Here is a 20,786-nt window from a genome sequence, read left to right on the forward strand (position 1 = left end):
TTCAATTTCTAAAATATAGTAAACAGCCCAAAGGGGGAAACCTCTAGGTTTATATTCAAAAAAAAATTTAAAGGCTACAAAAAGGGCTTATGTAAACAGCAGATGAAATCATAAATAATTCACAGAACTTAAAATACATAAATGGTCAAAAAACCAAAGCTTTGTGAAATAATAACCTAAGAGAAAACATACGCTTTACCACATTATGACCACTATTCTGCCAGGTGTCACTGTGGCTTAGGTGACTTTTAACTTCTAGAACTGTATACAGTTTATATCTTTGTACATTAATGTAAAATTACAGAGGGAAACCAAAAGCTTTAACCTATATTTAAATAGATATCTAATAGAGGCCTAGAATTAAGGAAATCTTTAATACAGCTTGAAGACTAACCAAAATGATGCATCAAATGTGCTTTATCTATTAAAATTTGGTTCTGTGCCTTGTACCACCTGAGTGTTTCTTTAATTAAAGTCGAACCAGGATTCAGTTAAGCTCAGATTTAGCTAGAGGTTTGTAGGAAATATGGGTCTTGGAAGAAAGTGTTAAGTTTAAAAGACATGACAACAAGGAAACCATCATTCAAATGCAAAATATGGAACATTTTCCAGGGTAAAAAATCCATTTTCCCCAGCAAATAACTGGCATAAATAAAAGGGAAAGCAGTTTGGGATGTTATATAATAAAAGAGATCTAAAAAAATATAACAACCAAATTAAGTGGACCTTTCCTGGATTCTGATTTAAACAAAACCTCTAAAATAAATCTTTGAGATAAATAGGAAATTAGAGTATGAACTAGGCTTAGATGGTAATAAATCTGCCTGCAATGCAGGAGACCCAGCTTCAATCCCTGGGTGGGGAAGATCCCCTGGAGAAAGGAATGGCTACCCACTCCATATTCTTGCCTGGAGAATCCCATGACAGAGGAGTCCATGGGGTTGTAAGGAATCGGACTGAGCAACTAAGCACACACACACACACACACACACACACACGGGAACTACTGTTAAATAATTTTTTAAAAAGCTCTCATCAGAAAAAGACATATATTAATGCTAAAATCTCTATAAATTAAATAATAGTATATCCTGGATTTGTTGTAAAATATTACAGTTTATCCCACACTCCAAAAATATGTCAAGGAGTAACCAGATGGTAGGTATACAAGAGTTCATTATACTATAGTAATTACTTTTATGTATCTTGGAGAATTCTCATAATTTTTTTTTAAGCTAATTGGGCTAGATACTCCTGCTAATTTATGAAACTCTTTTTTAAGTCAGTTGAGTTTTTTCAAGCAGTTTGATCTATTGATTTTTCATTTTTTAAATTTATTCTTTTTTAGTACTACTGCATGACTCTTAGAGCTAACAAGGTGGTAGCAATAACATAAACTAACATTTACTGAAGGCTTAAATACAAGCAACTGTTCCAAGGAGGATTATCTAATCTAAAAATAAAAACCACAAAACCCTGTGTAGTCTGGTGCTGGGAAGGAAATGGTGATGTGCTGCATAGAGCTCCTTCCAGAAAGGGGGATCCTCGCTGCTGGGTGCTATCAGCAAGCCTCCTTTGGCAGTCAGCCCCTGCAGAGACGGCCTCGGTTATGGACGCCCATCTCACCCTAGAATTTGCCTGTCTTGAGGTCGCCCAAATCTAGCAACAGATTGGAAGAGGGTATAAAGGCCTGCTACTTTGGCCAATGCAAAACCACCGTGATTGGCCATTTTAGTACCTGCTTTGGTTTTGACTTCTCCCTTCACCCAATCTTCCTTCCCTGCCTTCCATAGCTGTTGATTCCAAGGGTAGTTCTCAACAATCATCACACACACTGGACTCTGTCTCAGAGCAGGCTTCCTGGAGAGCCCGATTTGTGATGAGCGCTAGCATTACCACTACTGTGGTGCCCCATTTTACAGCTGGGGGAACAGAGGCACAGAGAGATCAAATAACTTGTCCAAGATTATACATGGGCTTCTCTTGTGGCTCAGCTGATAAAGAATCCGCCTGCAATGCAGGAGACCTGGCTTTGACCCCTGGGCTGGGAGGATCCTTTGGAGAAGGGAAAGACTACCCACTCAAGTATTTTGGCCTAGAGAATTCCATGGACTGTATAGGTCATGGGGTCGAAAAGAGTTGGACACAACCGAGCAACTTTCACTTTCACTTTCAAGATTATATAAGTAATAAGGGGTTCAAACCCAGGCAGCCTGTCTCCAGGGCCTGAGCTCTTAACTACAAATCTAAATTTTCCAATTTTAGAACTAAGAATCTGATTCTTCAGGTTTCAGTTTTAATTTTGCAATGTATTTAACTGTGTGGCTTTGGCTAAATTACTTGAATGCTGTAAGCTTCAGTTTCCCTTTCTGCAAAATTGAGAAAACAATTTTTTACCCCAAGGGTCTATTTTGGTAATTAAATGAGAAGGCATACAGAAGGCGCTCAATAAAACTGAGTAGGAGAAATTCTTATTGTCAATGTTCCAATTGTCAGAGGCAATATAAAGATCAGAAATTCCATATAAGTGTTATTTTACATTTAAGAAGCAAATTTTCACAAATACATTGTCTGTATTCACCATTTCCAAAATAGACATGGGTTGGAAATATTAGGTAGTCAATAAATATATAAACATATTTGAAAAAAGTGCATGATGTAATGACATGTCTTCTAAATTCCTCAGATTTAGACTTGGCCAACAACTAAACTCTTTAAAATGTTATGTCTGGCTAAAATTTTAAGATGCATAAAGTTCAAAAAGAAGTCAACTGATACTCATCTACCCACACTCCCAGCGAAATGGCCTTGCCTATAGTACCTGATATCTTGCCTGTCATGTTTTTATAGCATTTATATGAGGTGTTGACCCTTAACCCAAGGACACCAGACCCCCACGCTGGCTAGTGACAGATGATGTGATCTGGCTTGAAAACATAAAGCAAAAAATGTCATGAGGCATACTGTTGGAGCCATAGCAAGTCAACATACATGAAAGCCTAAGTCATTTGAGCTGTGGAGGCTACAATAAAACAAGGCGCTAGTAAGTCAAGAAAGGAGACTCAGCAATATTCCAGTAATCCATATTATATTTCAAACTGCTCAAATTATTCAAACCTTTGTCTTTCCTTCTGATGAAAACATATTATATCTGTCATTTAAAAGAAAGATCTTGTTAAAAAATTTAAATTAAATTTCCATTTGTTCTTCCAAAGCTTCCCTTTTGATTTTGTTGCCTTTTGACAAAGAAATTGTATCCTACTGAGTGTGAAGACAGGCCATCTTATTTTCTTCATCAGTACTGCTTAAACCACTACTTATTTTTTTTTCATAAATAAGATTTCACTTGGCATGTCATCTTACAATAAAAATTTTCTCAAGTTAATTCAATTTCTATCAATTATTCAAAGGCTTTCTCAATCAATTGGACTTTAAATGACAGAACTTCAAAGAAAACTTGGATTTGTATGAGGCAGACGTTTCCAAATTATCCTGTAATTATCATTTATTCTTTGAAAAAGCATGTAATGAACATGTATTAAGTACCGGGAACTTAGGATATGTTCTCTGCCTTCTAGGAAGTCACGCTACATTAATTAGAAGAAATAGACCAACAACTACCATGATACCAAGGTAAATGCAATAATAATAGGAACGACAGTACAATAAAAACAAACAGCAGCAGGGAAACACCGAACTGAGGGAGAGGACCCAGCATAGTGGGTTAGGCTGTCCATCACTGACGGCAAAGATCCGAGGAATAACGTGCAGAGCATGTCTTAGAGAACTTGGTAGGACAGGAAAAACTACTCACCTGCAAATGCAGTGTGGTTAGTTCTTGTGTGTAGTAGCACGGTTTAGTTGTCATCTTTATGGGAAATCCACATATATGGGGCAGCTTAGATTTTAAATCTGAAAGAAAACTTCTCAGCACACCTTCCATATCTACCCTTGGAAAGAACTGTATGGGTTGGCTTCTGACGCAACTGAGAGGGTACCTGAGCATTGTTAAAGAACAATGGGACTTTTTTTGCAGATAGGAGACAGCATTTTTTTTAACTGATGTAAAAAGGTCTGAAAATTGTAACTGCTGAAAAGGTACAAATAACTAAATCCTAACTACTTTAAATTTTAACTTTCACAATAAAAACAACTCACAGTAGTACCCTTATTACCATATGGCTCTTGCCACAGACTGGCAAACTACGCTATCCAAAAAAAGATTTATAAAAAAGACATGATCTTCATAGATTGTAAACGTAAATATTCACAGTAAACAATAAACAGGTTGCATCTCCAAGAACAGTAAAAATTCAGCACAGAGAAACACCACATATGAATTGCATTCAAGCTCTGAACGTGGTTCTTTGAGCAAAGCAGTTAACTTTTTCTGATATAAAACATTCTGAAGACTTGGAATAATGTCTCGGCATCTAATGAAGGGGAATAATTGATAGCTGTTAACTTCAACTTTATATTAAGATTTGGGTTAGGAAATATAGAATACAGAAAGAGAACACTAGGCTCCTCTCTCTTCCTTTTAGGGACCAGCTGGTCAGAATACAAAGAAACAAAAATGATGAAACCAGTATTAATTAAGATGGGAGAGTTTCACCTGAGCACTTGTGCTCTGTGTATAGATTTTTAAAAATAACACCAAGAAAAATATTTTCTCAAATCAATGAGGTGCATTAAGTGCAATTTAAATCCTCTAAACTTTGCCTGTGAAATTATTCTCCAAAAAAGAAATTTTCATTAAGTGACATTCAATTCCATCCTTTCAATGGTGTCCAATATGCCACCGGAGGGAGCCCTTGGCTAAGGAGAATCCTATACAATTTCTTTGTTCCTTTCTACTGGGAGTCATGCCTGGATCCTAGGGAGGGCAGAGAGCATCTGTAAAGGATATGTGAAGAGCCTTTCTCCTATCATTTTGAAGTAGATGCAGCAGTATATTTTAATAGTTCCAAGGTCTTCTGGAAGCTTATAACCATACTAAAAGTTAAGAACAAAGTTGAAATTGTCTTGAGTGAAAGCTAAACTTGAGGTTAAACTACAAGAAGCAAAATTAAATAGCTACTGCGTGCTGTGATTGATGGAGTTGCAAAGAGTTGGACACGACTGAGCGACTGAACTGAACTGAACTGAATGTAATATATATTTCTATTCCTTACCAGGCCATCCCAGTGCATCTGGAAATCTTCATACGAGTGAAAAGGACAGTCAGGGGGTATGGTGTGAAGAATACTTATCATTCGTCCCATTTTCATGCTACGAAAAATACAGTTGGTAAAATACTATGAGCCAGTGCTTAGACATGGAGCTTCCCAGGTGGCACTAGTGTGAAGAAACCACCTGCTGATGCAAGAGATGTAAGAGAACTGGTTCTGACCCCGGGTTGGTTTAAGTCAACTATGTGATTTGGAAAGCATTCAAAAATTATAGCAACTATCAACATATAAGTAATAAGCTACTCATTTGCTCCCAGTTCTAAATTAACATTGTATTAAATTCTTAACAAAGAAATGTTAGGAAAAACAAAGTTGAACTGATGCAAACAATATGCTAGTTACAAACACAGAACAGTGACTAATAAATACAGTGTTGCCACACAGAGGTATGCCTGGTAATTTTAGACTTTAGGGGAAAGTTTGTTAAGAGTTGAATGAATCGGAAGCCAATCTATGTTCCCTATCCACCTCTTCTCTGCTTCAGTGACCAAGTCATAATGCAGATGCCACTACTTAAACTTCTAATCTGGTTAAAATTTCATGCTAATAGTCATATTTATATTAATAACAAGTCATTTTTTCCCTTGAAAATAGTATAAACTTATAACTTAGCTCATATCAAATGATATTGAATCATTAATTATATGTACATGTTTATAAGGTTCTATTGATGTTACATATAGTTGTATATCTATAAATTTTACTGTTTTAAAATGAGGTCTAATAAAGATAAAATGTATAATAAAATTATTTTAGTAATTTGATGGCTTCTCCAAGTATGACAATATTGTTTCAATATATTTTTAGAGTTATAATTCAGTTTCCAAAATTTACAAAAATGGTTTATACTTTGCACATATCAATGTTGAAGCAAAATAAGAGAAAACTACTATATCCCAAACCCAGCCCAGATATGACAAACTGAAATCTCACCTTGGCAAAACGTAGCACCAGTTGCTTAAAATGGACTGTTCCTCAATAACAGCATTCTGGTTAGTCTCAAAACTCTTTATAATACTCTGAGAAATATCAAATTCTCTTAGCTTTTGATAGAAATAAGAATTTAATGCATAAGTAAGTCCGCCAAAGAATTTGGCAAACAAAAGGAAACATTTAAAAACACAGATTTCTTTAAAAAAAAAAAAGAAATAAAGATTTATCACACATACACCGTCAGTTAAGAAACAGTTTCAAAGCCTGTTATTGAATCACGTATGACCACTTTACACAAGGTAATCAGTGTTTCAGCGCGCCCGTTTCTCCTCTACACAGTTTATCGAGTATTTCATACTTTCCCTCTTATGGTCCAAAGCCAAACTCCTATTTTGTACTTATTTGAACTGGCTTTCAGTTTCTTTAATTATGTTAAGTGGGAGTTGAATCTCTGTCCAAAGGAAGATATTCACATTGTCAGAATAACTTCTTAATTAAATTTTAAACACATTTTTTTAAGTGGAGGAGGAGGATGTGTTAGGGAGTTATGCCTTCCTCTGGTCTTCTGGAGGCAAGGGGGCAGAAGCAGCCCCTGTGCTCTTTTCATGTCCCTTCTCCAGGATCTGGAGTGCTGTTTCCTGTGTCCTCAGGTGCCCTGTCTGGCAACTACTCGCCACTTACAGCGCCCTCACTCTGGGTAGTGTGGGCCATTTTCTTATAGTGAGGCAGAGGTTGGAGAGGCCTCAAGTGAGGTGCAAAATAAAATATTAAAGGGTGGAGGACACTGCGTTCATAGAGAACGTTTCACATCTCTCGCTCTTATTCATTCATCTTCGGGGAAACAACATTCTAACTCTACTGCCTGCTGCTTCTCAATGAACTCCAGCTGACCCAGCCAATTTTCCAATTCCTGGACAAGCCATCAGCATTGTAACAAGGCCCTGGCTTAAAGCACTGCCCCCACACTGATTTATCTGCATTCTGCCAATACAAACCTTACAGGCCTAGATCTAGACCCTTTCCCTCCACATTCAATGACTAATTGTGCTCTGAATTTCCATTGCGTTTCTGAGATGAATGGAGATACTAGGAATATATGTGGTGAGGGACAGTGTGGAGGTTTTAGTGGGTGAAAGATTACAGCAGGTTTCGAGCTTTAGGGAGGTTCCTTGTCAGTACAAGATATTCACATTATGCCACTGTCTCTGTGACAGAGAAGAACCAACCTGAAATATATGCGATAGCCCATTCTCAAGCCCTGCCTCCCAGGCCTGACCTTGAAAGGTGTAACACTTTTCATTCAGATAGAGATAGAAAGTTGTGGAAACTTTGTCTTGCTGGAGGTTTATAGGAAGATTGTGACTTGACCGACATGGACAACAGCTGCAAGAACAAAGGATTTGGGCACCAAGGAGTTCGTAACAACTAGCCACACCCGCTCCCTCTTTAGTATAACAGCAACCTGAGCTGGAACTTGGTAAGACGGTTCTTTGGAACGCTAGTCCACCATGCTCTCCAGCTGCTGACAGGTCTTTGCCCAAACACCTCGTGCTTCAATCTACTGGCCTGCCATGCAGCGAGCAGTAAGAGGATGGACTCAGCAGCAACTCCAACTACACATATTCAGGCCAGCTTTCCTAGTGGCTTACATAACTCTTGAGGGCCAGAATGGAGATCCTATTCATTTTTGACTTGTCTATTGCCTTAACATAACAAGTAATCAAAAAATTATAGAGAGACGAATGGAGCAGCATTTGAGCTGGTCCCCGAAGAACAAGCAGAGTGTATAGCACATCAAGGGGCGCTCTAAGCAAAGAGGAGTCTTCTGTCCTGTGCCTGGGCTTTCTCAGTGTGGCCACTGTTGATCATTTGGGCTGGAAAACTCTTGGTGGGGATGGGAGTGGAGGTGCTCCGGTGTGCTCTAGAAGATTCAGCGGCATCCTGGCCTCTATCCACGTAACGCCAGTAGCAACACACCTTCCCACCTAGTGACAGCCAAGTTTTCTGCAGACGTTACAGATGTCTCACGGGGAACAAATCACTCATTTCACCCTCCACCCCTCTCTGCTCAGAACCACTGTCACAGAAGAAGAAAAATAACATTCACTGAGTTACCGTTAATGTGAAAGTTTCTATACTGGGTGCTAGGAGAATAAGCAAAATAGAAGACATATCCTTCTACTAAGAAGGCAAAAAGTGTTAGGTGTAAAAAAAAAAGATGAAAAAAACTATAGTAATGCCAATGTGGGTTTATTATTAATATATTTAGTATGAGCTGATAGAGCACTTTTAACATTTGGAGGTGAAAGAAAAGGCAAAGAGCGGGTGCTGAGGCAAGGCAGCATTGTGGAGTCTTGAACGCTACCTAAAAAGATTTTTGAGAAAAGTAGTAACATAAGTAGATCTGTATTAAATTGACAGAATGATGTTTTCTTTGGTAAACAGATTTAAGACAATATCAGTATGTCAAGTATTTAATAATATGGATTTTGATAATAAAAAATTTATCATCACTCTTATTAAAAATTAAAACCTCCTAGCATATCAGTAATGATAATAAATACATTAATTATATAGTAATAAAAATACATTAATTATATATTAAGAAATGAAAATATGTGGTACCTGAGGTGGTGGCAGTCTGACTGTGTGAACTTCTATGCTTAGACAAACTTGAGTTGATGTTACATTGATATCTAACACTGAAAATAAAATTATTAACCATGAACTTTCTGGAATTATTACTCCAACCTAACAAATAAAGTATTTTAGTAACATAAGAAATCAACTCAATTTATTCAAGTTAGAAATTCAGTTAAGAATTGATTTTTTTCACACATGGTAACATTCAAATAGTCACCTTATATGGTGAATATATTATTTGATGGTCTACAGATGAGACATCTAAAAGAAGACAAACGCACAGAACAGTACTTATGTGGGTATAATGTGTAGGGCACGGTTACAATGAGAAAAATGAGACATCCCACAATTGAGAGGAAAACTCAGCAGACACCTCCTAGAGGCCTGACATTTATTATATGTGAAAAATGAAGACTCTTCTTAAATTAGAATAAGTACCATCCCATGTTTTTGACTTACTAACAAATGTCCTCAAATATAATGGCTGATATATTTCAAATCTTTCAGAGCCCCAAGGCATCTATCTTGCTTTCTCGTAATTATAAAATATTGAAGGCAAAAAGAGAAGAGGGCTGCAGAGCATGAGATGGTTAGATAGCATCATCGACTAATGGACATGAATCTGAGCAAACTCCAGGAGATCGTGAAGGACAGGGAAGGCTGGTGTGCTGCAGTCATGCGGTCGCAAAGAATCGGACCTGATTTAGTGACTCCACAACCTCTAAGTCAGATAGTGCTACCTGAAATACAGCATGCGGGGGCTTTATTTGTTTATTTTTATGGTGTACTGGTAATGTTCATTTCTTGATCTGAGAACTGGTTATAAGGATATTATTAGTTTGTGAAAATCCAATGAGCTATACATCTACAGCTTGTAAGTTTTGCTATAGAATATTACATTCAATAAAACTAAAAGAAAAAGTTCTAACACATGAGTGAGGAGTTTTGCTGTCCTAAACTGTTCTCTTTACTCTCCGACAGCTTAGTCTCCTGATATTGTTTGGGGACAGGTAAAGAACTCATTCATCCAGAGCTGAAGCACAGTGACTGCCACTGCCCAACTTACACACAAACCCAGAGCAAGAGGGGCAAACGGGCTTCAGCTTGAAAGTCAACTCAGATGGAACAGTCCGTGGATTACATGTAGATTTAAGGCTATGGTCAAATGCTGGTGAAAACCACCATGATTGACAATGTCTGTTTGGCTCAGGATTTCCCTCTATCTGCCATCTCTGGACTACTGATAGGAATGTGTCTACCTGCAATAGAGCCATGCATGTCAACGAAACAGTTAGATTAGACCAATCTGCGTCTCTTTCATTTCAGTTCAATCACTCAGTCGTGTCCAACTCTTTGCAACCCCATGAATTGCAGTACGCCAGGCCTCCCTGTCCATTACCAACTCCCAGAGTTCACTCAAACTCATGTCCATCGAGTCAGTGATGCCATCCAGTCATCTCATCCTCTGTCATCCCCTTCTCCTCCTGCCCCCAATCCCTCCCAGCATCAGAGTCTTTTCCAATGAGTCAACTCTTTGCATGAGGTGGCCAAAGTACTGGAGTTTCAGCTTCAGCATCATTCCTTCCAAAGAACACCCAGGACTGATCTCCTTCAGAATGGACTGGTTGGATCTCCTTGCAGTCCAAGGGACCCTCAAGAGTCTTCTCCAACACCACAGTTCAAAAGCATCAATTCTTCAGCACTCAGCTTTCTTCACAGTCCATCTCTCACATCCATACATGACTACTGGAAAAACCATAGCCTTGACTAAGACAGACCTTTGTTGGCAAAGTAATGTCTCTGCTTTTGAATATGCTATCTAGGTTGGTCATAACTTTCCTTCCAAGGAGTAAGCGTCTTTTAATTTCATGGCTGCAATCACTATCTGCAGTGATTCTGGAGCCCCCAAAATTAAAGTCGACACTGTTTCCACTGTTTCCCCATCTATTTCCCATGAAGTGGTGGGACCAGATGCCATGATCTTAGTTTTCTGAATGTTGAGCTTTAATCTTTTTCTAAAAACAAGAATCATGTACTCATAAAAAAAAAATCAAAGCTTTTACTTACAACAGTACTAAAGAATTCTTATAATATGGTTCTAGAGACTATATATTATAAAATACCTACAAAATTAAACTCTTTTTTAGTTATAATTTTCTTTAACTAGTGAAATTTAAAATGCAGCTTTTATTTCAATTAAGAAAAGTGAATTTTTTTCTCATGAAGAATATATATTTTTGAATAAAAAGTGATTTTGAGTGAAACTGTGATTTAACAGTATCTGATTAACTTTTGATACAAGCTAATCATCAAGATTTTAACAACCCAACAATCTATAACACTTTTTAAACAACTATTTTATTAATGTTTCATCTATTAACTTTTATATTTTTACTTACCAACAGCACTTTGCTTTCCCATCTGAGAAAGAAATTCTCTTCCTTAAAAAATTCATAGGATACACCATATTATTAAAACTCATAAATCATGCTTAATATAACTTCCTTATGCAAAGTTATCAAAGCTGCAGAAATGCTTTACAATGCAGTTTTATACAAATGAATATATGATGATAGTTCAGAGAAAAAATATAACACTCAAAAATATCTCTTATATTAAAAAGACAGAAATACTCAATTCTTCCTGCAAATACTTTTTCCTGGTATAAAATATTTAGAAAACAGATCACAACACAAAATTCAGAATAGACTTTTGGTTCCAACAACACTAATAATTCGTGTTTGTTTTATTATAGTGCTCCATAACTTATATTTGTTCCTTTTTAAACATCAAGTATTCTATAATAAAACCACTTTTTTCCATAGAAACACTAGGAGACCTCCTCTGGATATAACTGCAAAGGAAGGAGACGACACTTTTGTTGATGGGGCCTTGCTTAAGAATGTTTGGTTGGGGCTATGCTTTAAAAACCATTCCCTGTGGATACATGTATAATATATGTACAGCTGAATGTTTTTGCTGTTCACCTTGAACTATCACAACATTGTTAATCAGCTATGCCCTAATACAAAATAAAAAGATTTTTTTTGAAAAAACATTCCCTAAAAACAATATATTTTGAAATTAAAAACAGACGTACATAATAGAAGTAATCTGGTTCAGAAAGCCCTAATGATTGAAAGAGATAAAGTCACCTTGTATCAAGAGATGGCCAGCTTTATTCCAGGCTGGAGCAAGTCTAGCCGTGAGTGAATATGAAAGGCAGTTTTGAAGAATTATAGGAATTACTTGTTGTGGAGCCTCCACCTAAAAATATTAAAGCACAAAATATGGGCAAGTTCACAGTAATTGTTATGCTATCCTAGAAACTCAGAGAAAATGCCTGTGCGCTTAGATCACCTCCCAACAAAACTGGGCTATCCTGAGTAGAAGTTACAGCCATCACTCCAGCTAATTCTATCTGGTTCTGAAGTTAAAGAAGTGTTAAAATATATTCACGTTGACATTATGACTGTAATGGCCAAATTCTACCAGTTTACCCTGCCCTTATATGCAGAGTACATCATGAGAAACGCTGGACTGGAAGAAACACAAACTGGAATCAAGATTGCCGGGAGAAATATCAATAACCTCAGATATGTAGATGACACCACCCTTATGGCAGAAAGTGAAGAGGAACTCAAAAGCCTCTTGATGAAAGTGAAAGAGGAGAGTGAAAAAGTTGGCCTAAAGCTCAACATTCAGAAAACGAAGATCATGGCATCCGGTCCCACCACTTCATGGGAAACAGATGGGGAAATAGTGGAAACAGTGCCAGACTTTATTTTTCTGGGCTCCAAAATCACTACAGATGGTGACTGCAGCCATGAAATTAAAAGACACTTACTCCTTGGAAGGAAAGTTATGACCAACCTAGATAGCATATTCAAAAGCAGAGACATTAGTTTGCCAACAAAGGTTCGTCTAGTCAAGGCTATGGTTTTTCCTGTGATCATGTATGGATGTGAGAGTTGGACTGTGAAGAAGGCTGAGAGCCGAAGAATTGATGCTTTTGAACTGTGGTGTTGGAGAAGACTCTTGAGAGTCCCTTGGACTGCAAGGAGATCCAACCAGTCCATTCTGAAGGAGATCAGCCCTCGGATTTCTTTGGAAGGAATGATGCTAAAGCTGAAACTCCAGTACTTTGGCCACCTCATGCAAAGAGTTGACTCATTGGAAAAGACTCTGATTCTGGGAGGGATTGGGGGCAGGAGGAGAAGGGGACGACAGAGGATGAGATGGCTGGATGGCATCACTGACTCGATGGACGTGAGTCTCAGTGAACTCCGAGAGTTGGTGATGGACAAGGAGGCCTGGTGTGCTGTGATTCATGGGGTCGCAAAGAGTTGGACACGACTGAGCGACTGATCTGATCTGATCTCTGATCTGATCCTGCCTCAATAAGCCTAAATCTTTGGATCTCATGTGCTAGAACCTTACACTTTGTACTCTGCTCTGTACAAAGGAAGCCGGCCAGAACTATGTTGTAACATGATCCATTACTGTTCACTCTACTCCAATATCAGAAAAGTTAAATGTTTACATGAGCACACATGGAACTGGCAATTTGTATATGTTTGTACCAGATATAGTGCAACAAGTATCTCTGCTGCTGCTGCTAAGTCGCTTCAGTCGTGTCTGACTCTGTGCGACCAGATAGACGGCAGCCCACCAGTCTCCCCCATCCCTGGGATTCTCCAGGCAAGAACACTGGAGTGGTGCACACAATTTCAAAGGTCAAAGTATTCACTTAGGACCAATGGGATCCAGACACATTGTCCTACTTAAAATAACTAAAACACTGGGTAAATGTTAAATGAAACAATGTTTCACAACACACAGGCCATCAAGCAACAAAAAAAGACAAACCCCTAGGAGTTGGGAAACTCATGAGACCCCAGCATATTGACTAAAGAGGCTTTCCAGGCTGCAGTGCAGGGAGGGGGAATCCTGGAAGAGGCAGCAGGCTCCCTGGGTTGAATGGACAGAACTGAGAGTCCATGGAGGCCACGGGAGCTAGAGTTTGGAGGGCAGAGTATTGAGAGAAGAGAGCTGCACAGAGAGAAAACTCTGAGATCAGCAGAGTCCCTCCTTGAGTATTCAGTTGCATATGGAGTAGCATATTCATATGAGCAAACACTTGGGGCTGTTTGCTATACAAACATTCTTGCAAATGCAGCTGAGACTAAAACACTGCCAGGGCCTTTGTTAGCAAGACAAAAGTGAGAGAGCCAAGAACCCCTGCTGCTGCTGCTGCTGCTGCTGCTGCTGCTAAGTCGCTTCAGCATGTCCGACTCTGTGCGACCCCATAGACGGCAGCCCACCAGGCTCCCCCGTCCCTGGGATTCTCCAGGCAAGAACACTGGAGTGGGTTGCCATTTCCTCCTCCAATGCAGGAAAGTGAAAAGTGAAAGTGAAGTCACTCAGTCGTGTCCGACTCTTAGCAACCCCGTGGACTGCAGCCTATCAGGCTCCTCCGTCCATGGGATTCTCCAGGCAAGAGTACTGGAGTGGGGTGCCACTGCCTTCTCCGAGCCAAGAACTATCACCCAATAAATAAAAAGGAGGAAAATATTTTTCTATGTTAAGATTCCCAAGGGCAAGAAGTTTATCAGGTCCCCAGCTTTATCTCCAGAAACAAGCAAAGTGCTCAGTATATCATAGATGTTCAATAACTATCTGCCATGATTATTACTCATGTACAAAGTATCCAGATAAAGACAAATTGAGCATAATTGTGAAGGCTCAACACAGGTGAGAAGAACACTGCTTTCCCACAGATGGTAAATGATGGCTAAAATCAGCTTTCAGGTTATTCGAGTATTTCTCAGGGAACTGCAAAGCGTCTCTGGGTATTATTGAGACCTCATCATTCTCCTAGAACTTAAGGCATTTCATCTTGAAGATGACCAAAAACCTCATCATTCCAAACTCCACTAGATCAAGGAACAGAGGCCAGCAGTGATACCAGGACAGGCTGCTAGAATAACCAAGGATACAGCGCCTCAGACACCTGCGCAGAGACATGATGGGAGCTCTAGCAAAGTCTCAGCAGCCTGAGTATTGAGACACGAGAAGTGCTCTACTTCAAGTATTCATTTCTTTTTTCTTTGCTAAGATCCAGACACTCATCACCATGGGGAATATAGTCTATATTTTTTTATTCCCTTACTTACTAGCTATATGATTGTGGACAATTTTTTTTTACCTCTCTGGGTTTCAGTTTCTTTATCTGTAAACATGGGATATTTACTTCTTGGAAAATAGAGATGACAAATGAAATTATGTCACATAAAATGCCTGCAATAAAGTACCCAACAAAATTAAGCCTCTTCCCCCTTTCTCTATTAAATGTCCACAAAAAAATTGTCCTGAGAGAAAATATTAGTTTTTTCACATGCACAGAAACAACTTATGAGAAAGATATTCCAATTTTTGTTTACTAACAAAATAAGTTGAATATACAAAATCAATAAAACAACATCTGGAATTATTATCTTTTTAAAAACTTACCTTAGCTCCATATTTTTCCATATAGGCATTAAGTTTTCCAGCTTTATAAAATGTTATCTATTAAAAAAATCCATATTTATAAAAATGATTTAAATGTATTATTAAATAATGCACTACATAAAGAATTTAAACATGTATACAGCAGAACACAGCAGAGGACCATCATCCTAACAGTTTCTATGCTCTTTCACTTTTCACTTTCATGCATTGAAGAAGGCAATGGCACCCCACTCCAGTACTCTTGCCTGGAGAATCCCATGGATAGAGGAGCCTGGTAGGCTGCAGTCCATGGGGTCGCTAAGAGTTGGACACAACTGAGTGTCTTCACTTTCACTTTTCACTTTCCTGCATTGGAGAAGGAAATGGCAACCCACTCCGGTATTCTTGCCTGGAGAATCCCGGGGATGGGGGAGCCTGGTGGGCTGCCATCTATGGGGTCGCACAGAGTCGGACATGACTGAAGCAACTTAGCAGCAGCAGAGAAAGAAGCAAGTGATAATCATTCTCTTCCTGAAATACTGGGTTGACCAAAAAGCTCCTTTGGTTTTTAAGCAAAAATAAAAGACACATTTTTCATTTTCACCAAGAACTTTATTGAACAATGTATTCATCATTTTGTTCTGCTACCTTCTGCCATTTTCCAGGCAACTTCATAATTTCATCTTCCCAAAACTTTTTATCTTTTTGAGCAAAGAACTATTCCAGGTACCTTTTACAGTCTTCCAGGAAATTGACATTTGTTTCCATTAAGAGAATTTTGTAAACAAAAGGAAATCTTAAAGTCCAGTTTCTGGTGTGTATGGCAGACGAATCAGAATTTCCCAGCCAAGCTGTAGCAGCTTTTGTTTGGGCATCAAAGAAACATGCGGTCTTGTATTATCCTGATGAAGATTACACCTTTTCTGTTGACTAATTTCAGACACTTTTTGTTGAGTGCTGCTTTTAGTTAGTCTAATTGGGAGCAGCTTGTTGGAATGAATCATTTGGTTTTCTGGAAGGAGCTCATAATGGAGAACTCCTTTCCAACACCCCCTCCCCCCATATACACAACATCACCTTCTTTGAATAAAGACCAGGCTTAGTTGTGGTTGGCGGTGGCTCATTTGTTCCACAGTCTCTTCAGTCCCACCTTATTGTATAGTATCCATTTTTCATCACTCATAACAATTTGTTTTAAAAACAGAAGCTTTTCATTATGTTTAAGTAGAGGACTGCATGTAGAAATATGGTCAAGGTTTTTCTTGCTCAACTTATATGGAACATAAACACCAAAGTGATTAACATAACCAAGCTGGTGCAACTGATTTTCAATGCTTGATTTGGATATTTTGAGTATGTCAGCTATCTCCCACATGGTATAACATTGATTGTTCTCAATTAATGTCTCGATTTGATCACTATCAACTTCAACTGATCTATCTGGCCGTGGAGCATTGTCCAGTGAGAAATCTCCAGCATGAAACTTTGTAAACCACTTTTGATATGTTCGGTCAATCATAGCACCTTCTCCATACACTGCACAGATCTTTTTGCTGTTTCAGCTGCTTTTTACCTTTCTGGTACAGTGTTAGTCACTCAGTCACGTCCGACACTTTATGACCCCGTGAACTGTAGCCCACCAGGATCCTCTGTCCATGGGATTCTCCAAGCAAGAATACTGGAGTGGGTTGCCTTCCTTCTCCAGGGGATCTTCCCGACCCAGGGATTGAACCTGCATCTCCTGCATTGCAGGAAGATTCTTTACCATCTGAGCCACCAGGGAAGCCCACCTTTCTCATATAATAAAGTATAATTTACTGAAAGTGTTGCTTTTTTCTCCCATCTTCAACATTAAAATGGCTGCACAAAAATGTATCAATTTTGATTTTTTAAAAAATGCATACTGATATGACAGCTGTCACAATACAGTCTAACAGCTGTTTCAAATGAAGTTAAAGACAATGAAGTGCTACAAGTGTCGTCTTACAGAAAAAACCAAATGAACTTTCTGGAAAACCCAATAGAATCTATGGGTACATTTCTAAGTGAGGAAAGCCCTTCTGGAAATGACCTGAATCCAGAAACCATATAGGAAAAGGTCAGTAAATTTCATGTAATAAATATTTAATACCTTCCTTATTAAATAATAATTTCTTAGACATGAATAAGGAAAATGGACACAAGTGGAAGATCAAGAGAAAGTTCAAAACATATTTTTATATGGTGACTTTCTTCTTCTTCTTCTTGCTAAGATTAGGATACTCATTTCCTAAGTTTTTCAGATAGAAAAGAATACAGAGACATTACTGCCTACTTGTTCACTAACATCTGGTCTTTCTTAAAAACCGTATTACGTATAAGAAGATAAAAAATAGATATAAACCTAAAACCTAGAGAAAAATTGAAAAACTAAAGATTTTGAACTATCAGCATTGTTAATAAATATTAATTTCTGGGAAATTAAAATCTCAGAATAAGAGCTATATACAGCACCAGAAAATATATTTCTTGTTCTAATTTTACTAAGAAAAACATTTTAATGAAATTTCCAAAATAAAAAAACATGTCGGCCCCAGTTCTTTAAACATAACTGGAGATCTGTTGGAACAAGGAACTTCTTTTATATTAAATGTAATTCTAAAGAATAAAATATAAAAAAGGATTAAGTCTGTGCTATCTTAAAAACCATGCCGTTAACATATTTTATTCATTGATAATCTTTATTTTAACATCAATGACAGAGAAAACTAAATATGAATTTAGAGCCACAAAAATGGATCTTAAACATGAGGTATATCAAAGTTAAAGTCTGTTAATGTTTTGATCAACCTACAACACAATGTAATTAGTCTTCATAAACTGTCTTCAATTTGAGCTATAATTAATACCCAAATTAATGCTTATCAATATTGCTCTAAATAATTATAAATGATACTGTATAAAATGTTACAATACTAACCGCCATCACCGCCCAGATTTGGGTAAATATTCCAGGTACAGGTGATGTAAGGATATCTTGGTGCAAAAACAGCAGCTGCCTGTGGAGATGAAATGTATTCATTTTAAAGCGGACTGCCCACCCCCTGTTTTCATTTTATCAGAACGTTTAGAAATTGCTAGTTCCCATAAAAGTTTAAGCTTCTTCTAGGCAGGGATTCGGAGAAGGCAATGGCACCCCACTCCAGTACTCTTGCCTGGAAAATCCCATGGATGGAGGAGCCTGGTAGGCTGCAGTCCATGGGGTCGCTAAGAGTCGGGCACGACTGAGCGACTTCACTTTCACTTTTCACTTTCACGCATTGGAGAAGGAAATGGCAACCCAGTCCAGTGTTCTTGCCTGGAGAATCCCAGGGATGGGGGAGCCTGGTGGGCTGCCGTCCATGGGGTCACACAGAGTCGGACACGACTGAAGCGACTTAGTAGCAGCAGCAGTAGCAGGCAGGGACTGTATTACAGATTTCCGTATGTCTCTCCACACTTAGCATGGCACCTTGAATACTGTAAGCATCAGCCAAGGTCTGAACTGAGAGAACTATAAAGTTTTAGATATGATATTAATATAAAAACTTGTCTGCACATCTGTTTCCTAACCTTTTCATCTGTGAACTAAAATTTCTCTTTTAAAACTTCATTTCTATTTTAAGTATAGACTTGAAAAAGTCTAAGCACTATGAAGACTTCAGCTCTTCTAACTCCTATTTCTTCCATTTTCCTTTTTTTTTTTTTTTAAAGTGGTGGTCAGAAGTACTGGAGAAAAGAGTCTAAGGAACAGTGTAGTTATCAACTACTTCAGTGTCAGAACTATTGACTAGATTCTTTTCCTTCAAAAAGGAAATTTTTTGGAGGAAAATGAAGTGGGTAGTGGTTTTAGTTTTCAAAAGACAAATGAACTTACAGCAACAATCATTACAATTCAAATTACCATCAATAATTTTATTAGAAAAGATGGGAAAAACCCAAAAGGGAATAGAGGTAGAAATACAAAAATTTTCAAGATTATTAATCATCAGGGAAACAAATTTTAAAGGCTAGGAGTGCATGTGTGTGTGTGGGGTTACGTCAAAACGTGAGATGGGTCAGTGTGTTTCTGCTAGGCTCATCTTTGTTGGAACTGTGGTGCAGCAGGCTTATTATTACTTTTTTTTAATGTTTATGTATTTGGCCGTGCTGGGTCTTAATTGAGGCACACAGGATCTTTTAGTTGCAGTGTGAACTTAGTTGTAGCATGCAAGATCTAGTTCCCCAATGGGGGGATCGAACTGAGCCCCCTGCCCAGGGAGCACAGAGTCTTAGCTACTGGATCACCAGGGACATTCCCAGGACATGCTTGTATAAGATGTGCCTTTGTCTGACACAACCACGTCTTTGTCCTGTTCTAGCCTCTTTATCAGTTATTGGGACGATGAGTCAAAGCTCCCCTCTCTATGGGCAAGACCACCTTCAATATGAGAGTAAATGGCAGAAAAGCTCTCTTGAGGTTTTCTACTTATTTGCTTCCGTAAGGGGTCACAAGTAAATGTTCAGTGGGTATCAAATTATGCCTTAGCAGGAAGGGTTCCGATTCCTGGATGTACTTGAGTGGGAAAATACACAGTGGTCAGAAGACAAGTTTTATAAATAAGAGCAAAATGGAGGACACTCCAGAGTATTTTACTTCTGACTCCTAGCCATCTTGTAAGTGTTTGCCCCTCTCTGTGAAATTCAACTAGAGATATAATCTTGTTTTGTATTCTAAGAGTTCTTCCTTGAGTGTCTCAAACAATTTAAGGGACTAATACATGGTGGGTCTTCAGTGTTATACTTTAGGCGTCAACTTCCAGAAGTGTTTTCCAAAGACTATCTTAGGTTAGATATTTCAAGATAATTCTTGGAGAAATACTCCTACATCAATCTGAAAATCTAAAAATTATATTATTGTAAGATGTTTACAGTATCTCCTGAAGTGCTTCACAAACAGTAGGTAAACAGTTATTAATGACTATCTCCCAAGACTAAGTTTTGACTTAATCCATTGATTTAATTCATAAATGTCTATAAAATTTTTAAATTAAAATAACACACAAGAAGCCACAAATATAAAGACTCAACAGTGATATATTCTATCTGAAGTACTTTAAGTCCTCCCTTAAATGTAATTCAATATACTTGGTCAGAACAATACTGAATTCCTTTATTCTAAAATTGTATAAACAGATTTAGCAAATGAGTATCTTGCTTTAAAGGAGATAGTATTAAAACAGCTCTTCCAGATGTAAAATTTTGGAAAGTATTAGTTACAAGATTGTGTTTTTTTACCTGCATATCTTCATTTGTCTACTCCTAATCTCAGTGTCTGCCACTCCGTTACTCAATATTATCTTGACAGCACAGAGTTTGTGTAAATCAGGAAGTGTGATGAAGAATAGTGATTGCTGCTTAGAATCATTCATATTTTCCTGTTGACTGAATGCCTCAGTAATCAGGCCTTTAAAAACAAACAACAATAAA

At 38.0% G+C, this 20,786-nt stretch overlaps 1 protein-coding gene across 1 annotated transcript in view; it reads right to left on the minus strand.

Annotated features, from left to right (window-relative positions):
• C24H18orf63 (chromosome 24 C18orf63 homolog) overlaps positions 1–20,786 on the minus strand; it is a 30,053-nt gene that overhangs the window by 6,424 nt on the left and 2,843 nt on the right. The window contains exons 2-11 of the mRNA XM_061399520.1: positions 20,595–20,763; positions 18,259–18,337; positions 15,321–15,377; positions 11,963–12,074; positions 11,207–11,248; positions 8,790–8,866; positions 6,165–6,274; positions 5,175–5,271; positions 4,910–4,995; positions 3,815–3,998 (exon numbers count right to left, since the gene is read on the minus strand). Coding sequence (XP_061255504.1) covers positions 3,815–3,998; positions 4,910–4,995; positions 5,175–5,271; positions 6,165–6,274; positions 8,790–8,866; positions 11,207–11,248; positions 11,963–12,074; positions 15,321–15,377; positions 18,259–18,337; positions 20,595–20,728 — 978 coding nt within the window. The 5' untranslated portion in view covers positions 20,729–20,763. The remainder of the gene's footprint in view (positions 1–3,814; positions 3,999–4,909; positions 4,996–5,174; positions 5,272–6,164; positions 6,275–8,789; positions 8,867–11,206; positions 11,249–11,962; positions 12,075–15,320; positions 15,378–18,258; positions 18,338–20,594; positions 20,764–20,786) is intronic.

This window comes from Bos javanicus, chromosome 24 (genome assembly GCF_032452875.1).
Source record: "Bos javanicus breed banteng chromosome 24, ARS-OSU_banteng_1.0, whole genome shotgun sequence".
Classification (NCBI taxonomy): domain Eukaryota; kingdom Metazoa; phylum Chordata; class Mammalia; order Artiodactyla; family Bovidae; genus Bos; species Bos javanicus.